Consider the following 17,790-nt stretch of genomic DNA (forward strand, 5'->3'; position numbering starts at 1 on the left):
GATAAATAGGAAAGTAACTTGTGAAGAGGACATAAGGAAGCTACAAAGGGATATAGATAGGTTAAGTGAGTGGGCAAAGATCTGGCAAATGAAGAAAAATTTGGGAAAATGTGAAATGCTTCATTTTGGCAGGAAGAATAAAAAAGCATATCATCTAAATAGTGAGAGATTGCAGAGCTCGGAGATGCAGAGGGATCTGGGTGTCCGAGTGCATGAATCGCAAAAGGTTAGTATACAGGTACAGACAAGTAATTAGGAAAGCTAATAGAATGTTATCATATATTGCGAGGGGAACTGAATACAAAAGTAGGGAGGTTATGCTTCAGCTATACAGGATGTTGGTGTGACTGCATCTGGAGTACCGTGTAGGTTTTGGTCTCCTTATTTAAGGAAGGACGTAACTGCTTTGGAAGCAGTTCAGAGAAGGTTTACTAGACTACTACCTGGCATGGGTGGGTTGTATTATGAGGAAAGGTTGGACAGGCTAGGCTTGTATCCACTGGAGTTTTGAAAATTAACACAAAAATAGAGAAAATAGGAGGAGTAGGCCATTCGGCCCGTTGAGCCTGCTCCGCCATTCATTATGTTCACGGCTGATGAACCAACTTAGTAACCTGTTCCCGCTTTCCCCCCCATATCCTTTGACCCCTTTCGCCCCAAAAGCTATATTTAACTCCTTCTTGAAAACAAACAATGTTTTGGCCTCAACCGCTTTCTGTGGTCGTGAATTCCACAGGCTCACCACTCTCTGGGTGAAGAAATTTCTCCTCATCTCAGTCCTGAAAGGTTTACCCTGTATCCTTAGACTATGACCCCTGGTTCTGGACTCCCCCACCATCGGGAACATCCTTCCTGCATCTACCCTGTCAAGTCCTGTTAGAATTTTATACGTTTCTATGAAATCCCCCCCACCCACCCCCCCCAACTCTTCTGAACTCCAGCGAATATAATCCTAACCCACTCAATCTCTCTTCATACGTCAGTCGCACCATCCCAGGAATCAGTCTGGTAAACCTTCGCTGCACTCTCTCTATAGCAAGAACATCCTTCCTCAGATAAGGAGACCAAAACTGCACACAATATTCCAGGTGTGGCCTCACCAAGGCCCTGTATAATTTCAGCCAGACATCCCTGCTCCTGTACTCTAACCCTCTCACTATGAAGGCCAACATACCATCTGCCTTTTTTACCACCTGTTGCACCTGCGTGTTTACCTTCAGCGACTGGTGTACGAGAACACCCAGGTCTCGCTGCATATTCCCCTCTCTCAGTTTATAGCCATTCAGATAATAATCTGAATTCCTGTTTTTGCTACCAAAGTGGATAACCTCACATTTATCCACATTATACTGCATCTGCCATGCATTTGCCCACTCACTCAACTTGTCCAAATCACCCTGAAGCCTCTCTGCATCCTCCTCACAACTCACCCTCCCACCCAGTTTTGTGTCATCTGCAAATTTGGAGAAATTACATTTAGTTCCCTCATCTAAATCATTAATATATATTGTGAATAGCTGGGGTCCTAGCACCGATCCCTGCGGTACCCCACTAGTCACTGCCTGCCATTCGGAAAAAGACCCATTTATCCCTACTCTTTGTTCCCTGTCTGCCAAACAATTTTCTAACCATCGCAATACACTACTCACAATCCCACGCGCTTTAATTTTACACGCTAATCGCTTATGTGGGACTTTGTTGAAAGCCTTCTGAAAGTCAAAACAAATCATATCCACTGGCTTCCCCTCATCAACTCTACTAGTTACATCCTTGAAGAATTCTAGTAGATTTGTCAAGCATGATTTCCCTTTCGTAAATCCATGCTGACTCTGTCTGATTCTACCACTGTTCTCCAAGTGCTCTGCTATAAAATATTTGATAATGGACTCTAGAATTTTCCCCACTATCGACGTCAGGCTGACTGGTCTATAATTCTGTTTTCTCCCTACCTCCCTTTTTAAATAGTGGGGTTACATTAGCTACCCTCCAATCTGTTCAGCCCCTTCTGGAGTATTGTGTTCAATTAAGAGCACCACACTTTAGGAAAGATGTGAAGACTTTGGGAGAGGCTACAGAAGAGATTTACTAGAATGTTTCCATGGCTGAGGGATTACAGTTACATGGACACACTGGAAAAATTCAGGTTATTCTCCTTTGAGCAAGAACACCAAGAAGAAATTTGTTAGAGGTTTAAAAATCATGAAGGTTTAGATAAAATAAATAAAAGCCTTGAGGAATGAAAGCCTTGAGGAGTACAGAAAGTCCAGAGGTGAAGTAAAAAAGGAAATTAGGAAAGCAAAGAGAGGACATGAAAAAATATTGGCAGGTAAAATCAAGGAAAACCCTAAGATATTTTATCAGTACATTAAGAGCAAGTCGATAACTAAAGGGTAGGGATTATCAGAAATGTACAAGGGAACGTATGCGTGGATGCAGAAGATGTGGACAGGGTGCTTAATGAATTTTATGTCTCTGTCTTCACAAAGGAGAGGGATGATGCAGACATTGTAGTTAGAGAAGTGTGAAATATTAGATAGGATAAGCATAATGAAAGAGAAAGTATTAGAGGGTCTGACATCTTTGAAAGTGGATAAATCTCAAGGCCAGACGTATTGTATTTCAGGGTGTTAAAGGAAGCTAGGGAGGAAATAGCGGATGCTCTGTGGACAATTTTCAAATCCTCACTAGATACAAGTGAGGTACCAGAGGATTGCAGGTCTGCGACCGTGGTATTATTGTTTAAAAAGGGTGCGAGGGATAGGCCAAACAATTATAGGCCAGTCAGTCTGACCTCAGTGGTGGTGCAAATTATTAGAATCAATTCTGAGAGATAGAATAAACTGTCACTTAGAAAGACACGGATTAATCAGGGATAGTCAGCATGGATTTGTTAAGGGAAGGTCGTGTCTTACTAACTTAACTGAATTTTTTGAGGAATAACCAGGAGGATTGATGATGGTAGTGCAGTGGGTGTGGTCTACATGGATTTTAGTAAGGTAATCGGACAAGGTCCAGCATGGCAGACTGGTCAGAAAAGTAAAAGCCCATGGGATTCAGGGGAATGTGGCAATTTGGATCCAAAAATTGGCTTAGGAAACAAAGGGTAATGGTCGATGGATCTTTTTGCGAATGGAAGGCAGTTTCTCGTGGCATTCCACAGGGCTCAGTGTTGGGTCCCTTGCTGTTTGTGGTATACATTCATGATTCGGACATAAATGTGTAAGGTAAGATTGGGAAATTTGTCGATGACATAAAAATTGGCCCTGTAGTTTATAGTGAAGAGGATAGCTGTAGACTCCAGAATGATATCAATGGTTTGGTTGAGTGGGCGGAAAAGTGGCAAATGGGTTTCAATCCAGAGAAGTGTGAGGTAATGCATTTTGGAACGGCAAAGAAAGCAAGGGAATACACAATAAACAGGAGGATTTGGAGAGGGGTAGAAGAAGTGACAGACGTTGGAGTGCATGTCCACGAGTCCCTGAAGGTGGCAGGACAGGTAGATAAAGTGAAGAAGGCATATGGAATGCTTTCCTTTATTGGCCGGAGGTATAGAATACAAAAGCAGGGATGTAATTCTGGAGCTATATAAAATGCTGGTTAGGCCACAGTTGGAGTATTGTGTACAGTTCTGGTCAGGAAGGACATAATTGCTCTGGAGAGAGTACAGAGGAGATTTACAAGAATGTTGCCAGGGCTTGAAAATTGCAGCTATGAGGAAATATTGGATTGGCTAGGGTTGTTTTCCTTAGAACAGAGGAGGCTGAGGGGTGACTTACTTGAGGTGTTCTAAATAATGAGGGGCTAGATAAAGAGGAAGAACCTGTTCCCTCTAGCGGAGAGGTTAATGACCAGGGGGCACAGATTTAAGGTGATTGGTAGAAGGATTAGAGGGAACATGAGGAAAATCTTTCACCCAGAGGGTGGTGGGTGTCTGGAATTCACTGCCTGGATTGATGGTGGAGGCAGAAACCCTCAACTCATTTAAAAAAGGTACCTGGACATGCACCTGAAGTGCTGTAACCTCCAAGGCTACAGACCAAGGGCTGGAAGGTGGGATTAGAATGAACAGCTAGCTTTTTCAGCCGGTGCAGACATAATGGGCTGAATGGCCTCTTTCTGTGCCATAACCTTTCTATGGTTCTCTAAAGGAAAACCATTTCCAATGGTTGATGGGTCAATAGCCAGAGGGCACAGATTTAATATGATTGATTCTTTTGCCAGACGCAAGATGAGGAAAAATATTCTGATGCAACAAGTGGTTAGAATTTGGAATTCTGGATAGGGTGATGGAATACCGATTCAACAATAGCTTAAAATGAAACTGGATAAATCCTTGAAAGAGAAAAAAATTGGGGAAAGAGCCAAGGAGTGGGACTAACTAGATGGCTGTTCAATAAAGCTGGCACAGACTCAACGGAAAAATGGTCTCTTGTCCAAGTACTAATAATATATCGGAACAAGCTATGCCAGCAAGTACTGTTAATTTGAAATGGCTGCACCATGGCTCTGCTTTAAAACCTTCCCACACCCAAAAAATAAAATGCAGAACCAAGTAAATCACCCTGTTGCTACTCTTCTGCGGGGAGAATGCCGAGCGAGAGAAGAGGATAAATTGAGCCCGAAAATCGAGGCCCAGTCACTTTCCTTCCGAGAGCGGAGCGGGCCTGTGGGAAGAACACCGAGAGAGAGAAGGGGAAAAATTGAGCCTGATGATCAAGGCCCAGTCACTTACCTTCCGAGAGCGGAGCAGAGAGCAGCAGACCTGTGGGAAGAACGCCTGGCTCAGTCATAGAAGACAGAGGGTAGCAGTGGAAGGGTGCTTTTCTGAATGGTGGGATGTGACTAGCGGTGTTCCGCAGAGATCAGTGCTGGGACCTTTGCTGTTTGTAGTATATATAAATGATTTGGAGGAAAATGTAGATGGTCTGATTAGTAAGTTTGCGGACGACACAAAGGTTGGTGGAGTTGCGGATAATGATGAGGATTGTCAGAGGATACAGCAGGATATAGATCGGTTGGAGACTTGAGCGGGGAAATGGCAGATGGAGTTTAATCCGGACAAATGTGAGGTAATGCATTTTGGAAGGTCTAATGCAGGTGGGAAGTATATAGTAAATGGCAGAACCCTTAGGAGTATTGACAGGCAGAGAGATCTGGGCGTACAGGTCCACAGGTCACTGAAAGTGGCAACGCAGGTGGATAAGGTAGTCAAGAAGGCATACGGCATGCTTGCCTTCATCGGTCGGGGCATAGAGTATAAAAATTGGCAAGTAATGCTGCAGCTGTACAGAAGTTTAGTTGGGCCATACTTAGAATATTGTGTGCAATTCTGGTCGCCACACTACCAGAAGGACGTGGAGGCTTTGGAGAGGGTACAGAAGAGGTTTACCAGGATGTTGCCTGGTCTGGAGGGCAGTAGCTATGAGGAGAGGTTGGATCAATTCGGATTGTTTTCACTGGAACGACAGAGGTGGAGGGGCGACATGATAGAGGTTTACAAAGTTATGAGTGGCATGGACAGAGTGGATAGTCAGAAGCTTTTTCCCCGGGTGGAAGAGTCAGTTTAAGGTGTGAGGGGCAAAGTTTAGAGGGGATGTGCGAGGCAAGTTCTTTACACAGAGGGTGGTGAGTGCCTGGAACTTGTTGCCGGGGGAGGTGGTGGAAGCAGATACGATAGCAACGTTTAAGAGGCATCTTGACAAATATATGAATAGGATGGGAATAGAGGGATACGGTCCCCGGAAGTGCAAAAGGTTTTAGTTTCGGCAGGCATCAAGATCGGCGCAGGCTTGGAGGGCCGAATGGCCTGTTCCTGTGCTGTACTGTTCTTTGAAAGATAAGAGGGGAAAGCAGGGGTATAGTGGCCTAGTGGTTATGGTATTGTATTCACAATCCAGACCACCATGGCAAGGTGTGAAATTTAGTTCAAATACCTGGCAATTTGTGGAGAAAATGGCCATGAAAGCTTCTGGATTGCCTTAAAATGCAGGGGAAAGATCTTGCCACCTCGGTTTGCCTACATGTGACTACAATGCCAGACTATATAACTGACCCAATGTCTTCAAGACAACTTATAGGGCCTTGCGGTGCTATCAAGAATAAATACACCATTTGAACTTAAATCAATGAGAAAAAAATCAGATACATCAATGTTCAAAACTGTCTTCAGCGGCAGTCCAAAAGAGCCATATTAACCTTCTTCATGGTGAGCTTTGTGCCCCATAGGGACACAAGGGGATGCAGTGGCATAGTGATATTGTCACTGGACTAGTAACCCAAAAACCCAAGGTATTGCTCTGGGGACATGGGTTTGAATCCCACCAGAGCAGAAGGTGGAATCTGAATTCAATTAATAAATCTGGAATTAAAAGTTAGTCTAATGATGGCCATGAAACCATTGTCGCATTTCGTAAAAACCCTTCTGGTTCATTAATGTCCTTTAGGGAAGGAAATCTGCCGTCCTTACCTGGTCTGGCCTACATGTGACACAAGACTCTTAAATGCCCTCTGAAACTGCCTAGCAAGACACTTAGTTGTACCAAACCATTATGAAGTCAATAAGGAATGGACCACCCGGCATCGACAACAGCAAACCGAGCCCAGTCGACCCTGCAAAGTCTTACCTACTAACATCTGGGGGCTTGTGCCAAAGTTGGGAGAACTGTCCCACAGACTAGTCAAGTAGCAGCCTGAAATAATCATACTCACGGAATCATACCTTACAGACAAAGTTCCAGATACTGCCATCACAATCCCTGGGCATGTCCTGGCCCACCGACAGGACAGAGCCAGCAGAGGTGGTGGCACAGTGGTATACAGTCGGGAGGGAGTTACCCTAGGAGTCCTCAACATCGACTCTGGACCCCATGATGTCTCATGGCATCAGGTCAAACATGGACAAGGAAATCTCCTGCTGATTACCAGCTACCGCCCTCCCTCAGCTGATGAGTCAGTACTCCTCCATGTTGAACACCACTTGGAGGAAGCAGAGGGCACAGAATGTACTCTGGGTGGGGACTTCAATGTCCATCACCAAGAGTGGTTTTGTAGCACCACAACTGACCGAGCTGGCCGAGTCCTAAAGGACATAGCTGCTAGACTGGGTCTGTGGCAGGTGGCGAGGGAACCAACAAGAGGGAAAAACATACTTGACGTTATCCTCACCAATTTGCCTGTCGCAAGAGCATCTGTCCATGACAATATGGGCAGGAGTGACCAACGCACAGTCCTTGGAGAGACAAGGTCCCATCTTCACATTGAGGATACCGTCCATCGTGTTGTGTGGCACTACCACCGTGCTAAATGGGATAGATTTCAAACAGATCCAGCAATGCAAAACTGGGCACCCAGGAGGCGCTGTGGGCCATCAGCAGCAGCAGAATTGTACTCAACCACAATCTGTAACTTCATATCCCGGCATATCCCCCACTCTACCATTACCATGAAGCCGGGGATCAACCCTGGTTCAATGAAAAGTGAAGGAGGGCATGAGAGGAGCAGCACCAGGCATACCTCAAAATGAGGTGACAACCAGCTGAAGCTACAACCCAGGACTACTTGCATGCCAAACAGCATATGCAGCATGTGATAGACAGATCAAAGCGATCCCACAACCAATGGATCAGATCTAAACTCTGCAGTCCTGCCACATCCAGCCGTGAATGGTGGTGGACAATTAAACAACTAACAGGAGGAGGAGCAAAAACAAGAAATACTGGAATCACTCAGCAGGTCTGGCAGCATCTGTGGAAAGAGAAGCAGAGTTAACGTTTCGGGTCAGTGACCCTTCTTCGGAACTGACAAATATTAGAAAAGTCACAGATTATAAACAAGTGAGGTGGGGGTTGGGCAAGAGATAACAAAGGAGAAGGTGCAGATTGGACCAGGCCACATAGCTGACCAAATGGTCACGGAGCAAAGGCAAACAATATGTTAATGGTGTTTTGAAAGACAAAGCATTAGTACAGATTAGGTGTGAATATACTGAATATAGAACATCAGCAAGTGCAAACCTGAAGAAAAACAACCTGAAAAAAACAGTGGGTAAGCAAACTGAACAAACTAAGATGAAATGAAATAAATGCAAAAAATTTAAAAAGGAATGCAAAAAAAAGGAAGAAAAAATAACTAAAAATGACTAAAAATGAAAGTAAAGTGGGGGGCTGTCATGCTCTGAAATTATTGAACTCAATGTTCAGTCCGGCAGGCTGTAGTGTGCCTAATCGGTAGATGAGATGCTGTTCCTCGAGCTTGCGTTGATGTTCACTGGAACACTGCAGCAATCCCAGGACAGAGATGTGAGCATGAGAGCAGGGGGGAGTGTTGAAATGGCAAGCAACCGGAAGCTCAGGGTCCTGCTTGCGGACTGAGCGGAGATGTTCCGCAAAGCGGTCACCCAGTCTGCGCTTGGTCTCCCCAATGTAGAGGAGACCACACTGTCAGCAGCGAATACAGTATACTACATTGAAAGAAGTACAAGTAAATCGCTGCTTCACCTGAAAGGAGTGTTTGGGGCCTGGGATAGTGAGGAGAGAGGAGGTAAATGGGCAGGTATTACACCTCCTGCGATTGCAAGGGAAGGTGCCCTGGGACGGGGACGAGGTGGTGGGGGTAATGGAGGAGTGGACCAGGGTGTCGCGGAGGGAACGATCCCTTCGGAATGCTGACAGGGGAAGGGAGGGGATGATGCGACTGGTAGTGGCATCACGCTGGAGGTGGCGAAAATGGCGGAGGATGATCCTTTGGATATGGAGGCTGGTGGGATGAAAAGTGAGGACAAGGGGAACCCTGTCACGGTTCTGGGAGGGAGGGGAAGGGGTGAGGGTAGAGGTGCGGGGAATGGGTCGGACACGGTTGAGGGCCCTGTCAACCACAGTGGGGGGAAATCCTCGGTTGAGGAAAAAGGAGGTCATATCAGAAGCACCGTCATGGAAGGTAGCATCATCAGAGCAGATGCGTCGGAGACGGAGAAACTGGGAGAATGGAATGGAGTCCTTACAGGAGGTAGGGTGTGAAGAAGTGTAGTCGAGGTAGCTGTGGGAGTCAGTGGGCTTATAATGGATATTGGTAGACAACCTATCCCCAGAGATGGAGACAGAGAAGTCGAGGAAGGGAAGGGAAGTGTCAGAGATGGACCATGTAAAGGTGAGAGAAGGGTGGAAATTGGAAGCAAAGTTGATAAAGTTTTCGAGTTCGGGGTGGGAGCAGGAAACGGCACCGATACAGTCATCAATGTACCGGAAAAAGAGTTGGGGGAGGGGGCCTGAGTAGGACTGGAACAAAGAATGCTCGACATATCCCACAAAAAGACAGGCATAACTAGGACCCATGCGGGTACCCATAGCGACACCTTTTACTTGAAGGAAGTGCGTGGAGTTGAAGGAGAAGTTGTTCAATGTGAGAACAAGTTCAGCCAGGCGGAGGAGGGTGGTGGTGGATGGGGACTGGTTGGGCCTCTGTTCCAGGAAGAAGCGGAGAGCCCTCAAACCATCCTGGTGGGGGATGGAGGTGTAGAGCGATTGGACGTCCATAGTGAAGAGGAGGCGGTTGGGACCAGGAAACTGGAAATTGTGGAGGAGGAGGAGGAGGCTTCACAAATATGCCCATCCTCAATGATGGGGGAGCCCAGCACATCAGTGCGAAAGATAAGGCTGAAGCATTTGCAACAATCTTCAGTAAGAAGTGCCGAGTTGATGATCCATCTCGGCCTCCTCCTGAAATCCCCAGCATCACAGATGCCGGTCTTCAGCCAATTCAATTCACTCCGCGTGATATCAAGAAACGACTGAAGGCACTGGATACTGCAAAGGCTATGGGTCCTGACAATATTCCAGCAATAGTACTGAAGTCCTTTGCTCCATAACTTGCCACACCCCTAGCCATGCTGTTCCAGTATGGCTACAACACTGGCATCAACCCGGCAATGTGGAAAATTGCCCAGGTATGTCCTGTACACAAAAAGCAGGACAAGTCCAACCCGGCCAATTACCGCCCCATCAGTCTACTCTCAATCAGTAAAGTGATGCAAGGTGGCATCGACAGTGCTATCAAACGGCACTTGCTTAGCAATAACCTGCTCACTGACACTCAGTTTGTGTTCCACATTATGTGTTCCATATTGTGTTCCAGGGCCACTCAGCACCTGACCTCATTACAGCCTTGGTTCAAACATGGACAAAAGTGAACTCAAGAGGCGAGGTGAGAGTGACTGCCCTTGACAACAAGGCAGCATTTGACCAAGTCTGGCATCAAGGAGCCCCAGCAAAACTAGAGTCAATGGGAATCAGGGGGAAAACTCTTCACTGGTTAGAGTCACACCTAGTGCAAAGGAAGATGGTTGTGGTTGTCGGAGGTCAATCATCTGAGCTCCAGGACATCACTGCAGGAGTTCCTCAGGGTAGTGTCCTCGGCCCAACCATCTTTAGCTGCTTCATCAATGACCTTCCTTCAATCATAAGGTCAGAAGTGGGGACGTTCGCTGATGATTGCACAATGTTCAGCACCATTCGCAACTCCTCAAATACTGAAGCAGTCCGCGCAGAAATGCAGCAAGACCTGGACAATATACAAGCTTGGGCTGATAAGTGGCAAGTAACACTCACGCCACACAAGTGCCAGACAAAGACTATCTCAAACAAGAGAGAATCGAACCATTTCCCTTGACATGCAATGGCATTACCATCGCTGAATCCCCCACTATCAACATCCTGGGGGTTACCATTGACCAGAAACTGAACTGCAGTAGCCATATAAATAACGTAGCAACAAGAGCAGGTTAGAGGCTGAGAATTCTGTGGTGAGTAACTCACTTCCTGACTCCCCAAAGCCTGTCCATCATTTACAAGGCACAAATCAAGAGTGTGATGGAATATTCTCCACTTGCCTGGATGGGTGCAGCTCCAACACACTCAAGAAGCTCGACACCATCCAGGACAAAGCAGCCCACAAGATTGGCATCCCATCCGCAAACATTCACTCCCTCCACCACCGACGCACAGTGGCAGCAGTGTGTACCATCTACAAGATGCACTGCAGCAACTCACCAAGGCTCCTTAGACAGCACCTTCCAAACCCATGCCCTCTACAACCTCGAAGCATAACAGCAGCAGATGCATGGGAACACCACCACCTGTAAGTTCCCCTCCAAGTCACACACCATCCTGACTTGGAACTATATCACCGCTCCTTCACCGTCGCTGGGTCAAAATCCTGGAACTCCCTTCCTAACAGCACTGTGGGTGTACCTACCCCACATGTACTGCAGCAGTTCAAGAAGGTAGCTCACTACCACCTTCTCAAGGGCAATTAGGGATGGGCAATAAATGCTGGCCTGGCCAGCGATGCCTACATCCCATAAATGAATTTTTAAAAAATTCTTTTCTACCTGACCAGTGCTAGAGAATTGCATGGCTGATACTACACTGACTGACAGATTTGGATTTTCCCTGTATCTGCCAGCAGTTTAAGGCTGCATTTCTCAAACATGAAAACCTCTGCATCTCAAAAGTTCCTATATTGCAAAGAAAGTTATCTTGTTTTTTGTGCCAACTCAAGGACACATTTTCTAGAGTTTTTGCAATGTTCCATTGACCATCTGGATTTTCAGGGGGTCCGGTTTATCTCTCCACCAACGCCCCCATGATTCTCTTTTGGTTTTTGATAATAAAACCTGGAAAAATCCCCAGTTTTTAAACCTATAATTAAAACTGCTTTAATGACCTCTTAACGTAAATTGCTACTGATGCCTCTATTTCAACCAGTTTATTTTAATTGCCTCTGACATAAATCTAATGTTGCCCCTTTAACTTACCTATCTGATTGTTCAAATAACATGATGCTCCTTGTGGTGCTGCACTCTTGCTCCTGGTCATCCACGAGCTGAACATCACCCTGTCATTCTCTTTGCCTCCCACTCGCTCAGTTTAGTTTAGTTTAACAGCCAGGCAATCGTTATTTGTTTTCTTCACAAGCCTTCTCCTACTTCCTCATTTAGCTGACAAATGTGTGGTCAGCAAGGCCAGAAGTGACTGCGAGCAGTACTTGACGCAGGCTATCACCAACACAATAAACACCGTGTGGCCTTGCACTCTGAGCACTCTCCTGCCACTCTGTCCACAGTCCGTGCACAGAAAATGGTAGAAATATTACTGTGCAGACTTCCCACAATCAGCACTCTCCGCACCCTCTCCCCCTGCTCTGTGCGCACACATCGCACCCTCTCCCCCTGCACTGTGTGCACACTGCGCACCCTCTCCCCCTGCACTGTGCGCTCTCTCCGCACTGTGCGCTCTCTCCGCACACTCTCCCCCTGCACTGTGCGCTCTCTCCGCACCCTCTCCCCCTGCACTGTGCGCTCTCTCCGCACCCTCTCCCCCTGCACTGTGCGCTCTCTCCGCACCCTCTCCCCCTGCACTGAGCGCTCTCTCCGCACCCTCTCCCCCTGCACTGTGCGCTCTCTCCGCACCCTCTCCCCCTGCACTGTGCGCTCTCTCCGCACCCTCTCCCCCTGCACCGTGCGCACACACCACACCCTCTCCCCCTGCACCATGCGCTCTCTCCGCACCCTCTCCCCCTGCACCCTGCGCTCTCTCCGCACCCTCTCCCCCTGCACTGTGCGCTCTCTCCGCACCCTCTCCCCCTGCACTGTGCGCTCTCTCCGCACCCTCTCCCCCTGCACTGTGCGCTCTCTCCGCACCCTCTCCCCCTGCACCGTGCGCACACAACGCACCCTCTCCCCCTGCACTGTGCGCTCTCTCCGCACCCTCCCACCCTGCACCGTGCGCTCTCTCCGCACCCTCTCCCCCTGCACCGTACGCACACACTGCACCCTCTCCCCCTGCACCGTACGCACACACCGCACCCTCTCCCCCTGCACCGTGCGTTCTCTCCGCACCCTCTCCCCCTGCACCGTGCGCTCTCTCCGCACCCTCTCCCCCTGCACCGTGCGCTCTCTCCGCACCCTCTCCCCCTGCACCGTGCGCTCTCTCCGCACCCTCTCCCCCTGCACCGTGCGCTCTCTCCGCACCCTCTCCCCCTGCACCGTGCGCTCTCTCCGCACCCTCTCCCCCTGCACCGTGCGCTCTCTCCGCACCCTCTCCCCCTGCACCGTGCGCTCTCTCCGCACCCTCTCCCCCTGCACCGTGCGCTCTCTCCGCACCCTCTCCCCCTGCACCGTGCGCTCTCTCCACACCCTCTTCACTCTGTCCACACTCTCTGCGCTCTCCCTCCGCACACTTGCTCCACACACTCCCCATTTTGGTTGGAAGAATAGAAAGGCAAATGATTACCTAACTGGAGAGAAACTTCAGAGTGCTTCAGTGCAGAGGGATCTGGGTGTCCTCGTGTATGAATCGTAGAAAACTAGTTCGGTACAGCAGGTAATAAGGAAGGCAAATGGAATTTTGGCATTTATTGCTAAAGGAATAGAGTGTAAAAGTAGGGAAGTGTTGCTGCAACTGTACAAGGCATTAGTGAGACTGCATCTCGAGTATTGCGTACAGTTTTGGTCCCCTTACTTGAGGGAGGATATAGTTGCATTGGAGGCAGTTCAGAGGAGGTTCACTAGATTGATTCCAGAGATGAGGGGTTTGTCTTATGAAGAGAGATTGAGCAGTTTAGGCCTTTACTCTCTAGAGTTTAGAAGAATGAGAGCAGATCTAATTGAGGTATATAAGGTGATTAAGGGGATTGACAAAGTGGGCATGGAGAGGATGTTTCCTCAGGTGGCGCAATCTAGGTCACAAAGATGAGGAGAAATTACTTCTCTCAAAGGGTTGTGAGTCTTTGGAATTCAGAGTGCAGTAGGTGCCGGGACATGGAGTAAATTTAAGGAGGAGATAGACAGATTTTTAATTAATAATGGGTTGAAGGGTTATGGAGAACGGGCAGGAAAGTGGAGTTGAAGCCGAGATGAGATCAGCCATGATCATATTGAATGGTGGAGCAGGCTGAATTGCCTATTCCTGCTCCTAGCTCTTATGTTCTCTCCCGCACTCTCTCAACTCACCCTCCACACACTCTATCTCCCTGCTCTAACTCCCCGCTCTATCTCCGCACTCCGCTGTCCCTCCGCGTGCACTTTGCTGTCCCTCCGCTCGCCCTGCGCGCACCTTCCACTCACACTCTGCCCTCCATTCCTCCGCCCACCCACCACCCTCCACCTACCCACCAACCACCCTCTGCCCTCCCTCCACACTCTCCGCCCACCCACCGTGCACCCTCCACCTACCCACCGTGCACCCTCCACCTACCCACCGTGCACCCTCCACCTACCCACCGCGCACCCTCCACCTACCCATCGCGCACCCTCTGCCCTCCCTCCACACACCCTCTGCCCACCCACCAACCACCCTCCACCTACCCACCGTGCACCCTCCACCTACCCTCCACCCTCCCTCCGCGCACCCTCCGCCCACCCACCAATCACCCTCTGCCCTCCCTCCACCTACCCACCGTGCACCCTCCACCCACCCTCTGCCCTCCCTCCACCTACCCACCGTACACCCTCCACCTACCCACCCTCCGCCCTCCCTCCACGCACCCTCTGCCCTCCCTCCACGCACCCTCCACCCACCCTCCACCCTCCCTCCACGCACCCACCTGGTTTCCGAAGACTCCGATCGCACAGGCTGTGGAGACTTCGTGTGCCCCGAACCACACTGAGGCGATGCGGGACGGCATTCCCAGGATGAAGACCTGAGCGATTCCGCAGACGGTTTGTCCGAGGAAGGTGATGGCGAAGAGGTCTGGCCGGACACTGGCGATCTTGATCCAGGCGCCGCAGCAGTTGAGGCCGGAGCCGCAGAGCGCGATGACCCGCAGGCCCTTCATGTCGAGCAGCCAGGTGACTGGGAAGATGATGGGGATGTAGGCCAGGAAATAAATCATCGCCAGCCAGTCAATGGTGAAGGAATCAACAGTGTAATACTTCATAAAAATATTATTGATGATGCCATACTGGATCCACTGGAAAGCATTGCAGAGCGAGTAGGAGCTGAAGAGCAGCACGATCACCCAGCGCCTCTTATAAACATGGATGTGGAGGGGCTGCAGCTTCCCGCCATTCTCCCGCTGCCCGGGCCCCGGCCCCGGCCCCGGCTCGCAGCTCTCCTCCGGCACCTTCACCATCACCAAGAGAGAGTGCTCGGCGCTCCTCACACACACACTGCTCACACTCACACTCCGCCCTCACACTCCGCCCCTCACACTCACTGACACTCCCGGTTTGCTCTGAGGGAGGGGGTATTTTGAGGCTCCGGCTGTCTGGGCAGCGACAGCTGTTTCTAAGACACCAGGATCCTCAGAACCACTTCCCGCAATCTCAGCAACGGACAACATCCCGCCCCGACTCCGCTCCCGCCCCTCCCCCGCTCCCGCCCCTCCCCCCCCCCCCGCTCCCGCCCCTCCCCCGCTCCCGCCCCTCCCCCGCTCCCGCCCCTCCCCCCCCCCGCTCCCGCCCCTCCCCCGCTCCCAACCCCCCTCCCCTTCCCTCTCCTATGCCCCACTCCTCCTCCCCGCCCCTCCCCCTCCGCTCCCACCCTGACCCTCCCACTCCCCCGCTCCCACCTCTGCTTCCACCCCAGCCTCTCCCCCTCCGCTCCCCCCCCACCCCACCTCCACTTGCACCCCGCTCCCACCCTGACCCTCCCACTCCCCCGCTCCCACCTACGCTTCCACCCCAGCCTCTCCCCCTCCGCTCCCCCCCCACCCCACCTCCACTCGCACCCCGCTCCACCCTGACCCTCCCACTCCCCCGCTCCCACCTCTGCTTCCACCCCAGCCTCTCCCCCTCCGCTCCCCCCCCACCCCACCTCCACTTGCACCCCGCTCCCACCCTGACCCTCCCACTCCCCCGCTCCCACCTACGCTTCCACCCCAGCCTCTCCCCCTCCGCTCCCCCCCCCCACCCCACCTCCACTCGCACCCCGCTCCCGCCCTGACCCTGCTCCCCCGCTCCCACCTTCGCTTCCGCCCCATCCCAAACTTTAATCGGGTCCCTTAAGGTTATCAGGATTTTGTATCTAAAGAGAGAGTAACCCCATATCCCAATGGGACAAGCAAGTCCAATGTCATACGCAGGGATACAAGGGCCACCGGATCCCTTATGCGGGAAAAGGCCTGACCTTTCCCCCACAGAGTGCAGTAAATACCAGAATGGTGGTGAATGGTATTAGAGGACAGTGCATACACCAGGTGCACTTGGGATGCGACCTAGTTTCGGGACCAGTGACTGTAGGGATCATCCCTAGTTTGCCTATGGATGGGGTTGATCTGCACCTAGGTAATGATCTGGCGGGGGCGGGGATGGTAGCCTCCCCAGTAGTGCTGGAGAGACCGAAGGAGGTCAGAGAGACAGGGCAGTGGCAGTTCCCCTGACTGTGTAGTGAATGGGGCCATGACCAAACCAGCTCCCCCAGAGGAGACTGAATTGACACTGCAGGCAGATGACCATGTGATCTGTCTGTCTGAGACTGTCTTTGGAAAGTTAGAGGACCCAGGGCATGGACGAAGTGGATTTTCCCTAGCTGAGGCTTAGCGAGTTGATCCAGTGTTGCGAGAGTTAGCACAGGCTGCCCAGTCTGAAAGTGAAGCAGAGGGAGTCCCTGATTGCTACTGTTTGAAGAATGAGGTACTGATGAGGAAATGGAGTTCTCTTCACAGACCTGAGGACAAAGAGTGGACAGTGGTTCACCAGTTAGCAGTGCCACAGAGGTACCGGAAAGAATTATTAAGTAAGGCCCATGAGATTGCAGTGGCTGTACATGTTGGTATTCTTCTTTTTCTCTTTTGGGCCTCCTTATCTCGAGAGACAATGGATACGCGCCTGGAGGTGGTCAGTGGTTTGTGAAGCAGCGCCTGGAGTGGCTATAAAGGCCAATTCTGGAGTGACAGGCTCTTCCACAGGTGCTGCAGAGAAATTTGTTTGTCGGGGCTGTTGCACAGTTGGCTCTCACTTTGCGCCTCTGTCTTTTTTCCTGCCAACTACTAAGTCTCTTCGACTCGCCACAATTTAGCCCTGTTTTTATGGCTGCCCACCAGCTCTGGCGAATGCTGGCAACTGACTCCCACGACTTGTGATCAATGTCACATGATTTCATGTCGCGTTTGCAGACGTCTTTATAGCAGAGACATGGACGGCCGGTGGGTCTGATACCAGTGGCGAGCTCGCTGTACAATGTGTCTTTGGGGATCCTGCCATCTTCCATGCGCTCACATGGCCAAGCCATCTCAAGCGCCGCTGACTCAGTAGTGTGTATAAGCTGGGGGTGTTGGCCGCTTCAAGGACTTCTGTGTTGGAGATATAGTCCTGCCACCTGATGCCAAGTATTCTCCGAAGGCAGCGAAGATGGAATGAATTGAGACGTCGCTCTTGGCTGGCATACGTTGTCCAGGCCTCGCTGCCGTAGAGCAAGGTACTGAGGACACAGGCCTGATACACTCGGACTTTTGTGTTCCGTGTCAGTGCGCCATTTTCCCACACTCTCTTGGCCAGTCTGGACATAGCAGTGGAAGCCTTACCCATGCGCTTGTTGATTTCTGCATCTAGAGACAGGTTACTGGTGATAGTTGAGCCTAGGTAGGTGAACTCTTGAACCACTTCCAGAGCGTGTTCGCCAATATTGATGGATGGAGCATTTCTGACGTCCTGCCCCATGATGTTCGTTTTCTTGAGGCTGATGGTTAGGCCAAATTCATTGCAGGCAGCCGCAAACCTGTCGATGAGACTCTGCAGGCACTCTTCAGTGTGAGATGTTAAAGCAGCATCGTCAGCAAAGAGGAGTTCTCTGATGA

At 50.3% G+C, this 17,790-nt stretch overlaps 1 protein-coding gene across 2 annotated transcripts in view; it reads right to left on the bottom strand.

Annotated features, from left to right (window-relative positions):
• The window catches only part of flvcr2a (FLVCR choline and putative heme transporter 2a), a 347,150-nt gene extending 331,811 nt beyond the window's left edge, over positions 1-15,339 (bottom strand). For both annotated transcript variants that reach the window (XM_068038429.1, XM_068038428.1), the window contains exon 1: positions 14,599-15,339. In XM_068038429.1, coding sequence (XP_067894530.1) covers positions 14,599-15,126 — 528 coding nt within the window. In that variant the 5' untranslated portion in view covers positions 15,127-15,339. The remainder of the gene's footprint in view (positions 1-14,598) is intronic.
• Between the last annotated feature and the right edge of the window lie 2,451 nt (positions 15,340-17,790).

Source organism: Heterodontus francisci, chromosome 9 (assembly GCF_036365525.1).
Source record: "Heterodontus francisci isolate sHetFra1 chromosome 9, sHetFra1.hap1, whole genome shotgun sequence".
Classification (NCBI taxonomy): Eukaryota; Metazoa; Chordata; class Chondrichthyes; order Heterodontiformes; family Heterodontidae; genus Heterodontus; species Heterodontus francisci.